Raw genomic sequence first — 1,495 nt, 5'->3', positions numbered from 1 at the left:
GGAGGTTCAGACTCCACTTCTGTGTGACGTTGGATGCATTCTCAGATTAATTTGAAAAAAAATAAAGCATGAACTCATGAAAGTACATTTTGGCTGAAAAGTTTTGGTTCTCTAATCATAATTTGGAAGAAAGTAAAGATATAAAGGCCAGAGAGCTTCTACTGTGATGAGTTTCCAGGCAGCGGGCTCTACAGTCAAAAACTGTAGGTTGGTGCTTGGGACATGGAAGGAACTGATTTTGTCTATGTTCACAGCCAGTTATGATTACCAAGGTTCTGGAAGTAGATAACCATACAGTGACAACACATTTTGTTCTTCTGGGATTTTCAACACGGTCAGCCTTCCAGCTACTCCTCTTCTTTGTTTTCCTGGCAATTTACCTTCTGACACTTGTAGAGAACTTTTTAATCATCCTCGTCATTTATAGTGATGGAAAGTTGCACAAGCCCATGTACTTCTTTCTGAGCAACCTCTCTTTCCTGGAGATGTGGTATGTCACAGTCATCAGCCCCAAGATGCAGATAGACTTCCTCAGTCATGACAAGACAATTTCCTTCAATGGTTGCATGACTCAGCTTTACTTCTTTGTGACCTTTGTCTGCACTGAGTACATCCTCCTTGCTGCAATGGCCTTTGACCGCTATGTAGCCATTTGTAACCCACTACGGTACCCACTCATCATGACCAACCAGCTTTGTGGTACACTGGTTGCAGGATGCTGGTTCTGTGGACTCATGACTGCCATGATTAAAATAGTTTTCATAGCCCGACTTTACTACTGTGGCACACCTTGTATCAATCACTACTTTTGTGATATTTCCCCACTCCTCAATATTTCCTGTGAGGACTCCTCACAAGCTGAACTAGTGGATTTCTTCTTGGCCCTCATGGTCATTGCTGTTCCCCTTTGTGTAGTAGTGGCATCTTACGCCACCATTCTCACCACCGTTCTCAGGATCCCTTCTTCTCAGGGACGCCACAAGGCATTTTCCACCTGTGCTTCTCACCTAGCAGTTGTAATTCTCTTCTATTCCACCACCCTTTTCACTTATGCCCGCCCTAAGCTTATGTATGCCTATAATTCCAACAAAATGGTGTCTGTGCTCTACACTGTCATTGTCCCACTCCTCAACCCTATCATTTACTGCCTGAGAAACCGTGAAGTTAAGGCAGCCCTCAGGAAGACCATACTTTGCAAAGGCAGTGAACCCAGGGAAGATGGGGCTGTGATTAATTCATGTGTAGAATCCCTTCATGAATGAATCAGCAGATGATTCCCACATAGTTCTTCCCACATTCCTGCCTTTGGTTATTTATCAACCTTTAGTACCTTAACACTGATCTCCTTTGTGTGTGTGTGTGTGTGTGTGCACATGCACATACATGGCTCGAGGGATAGCCCCAAGAAATAGCCTCTCCTTCTAGGTCAGTAGAGAAGTTTTAAATACTTTCCCAAAATTATGAAAATAGATTTTTTCTCTCCCACTAAAATATT

At 43.1% G+C, this 1,495-nt stretch overlaps 1 protein-coding gene across 1 annotated transcript; it reads left to right on the top strand.

The window, feature by feature from the left end:
• Positions 1-260: 260 nt before the first annotated feature.
• Positions 261-1,262, top strand: LOC104993599 (olfactory receptor 6Y1). The gene has a single exon (XM_010846918.1). It carries the CDS (start codon positions 261-263, stop codon positions 1,260-1,262), a length of 1,002 nt encoding a protein of 333 aa, XP_010845220.1.
• The last annotated feature ends 233 nt before the right edge of the window (positions 1,263-1,495 follow it).

Source organism: Bison bison, unplaced genomic scaffold (assembly GCF_000754665.1).
Source record: "Bison bison bison isolate TAMUID 2011002044 unplaced genomic scaffold, Bison_UMD1.0 scf7180017864240, whole genome shotgun sequence".
Lineage (NCBI taxonomy): Eukaryota > Metazoa > Chordata > Mammalia > Artiodactyla > Bovidae > Bison > Bison bison.
This window is presented reverse-complemented; position numbering and strand designations above follow the sequence as displayed.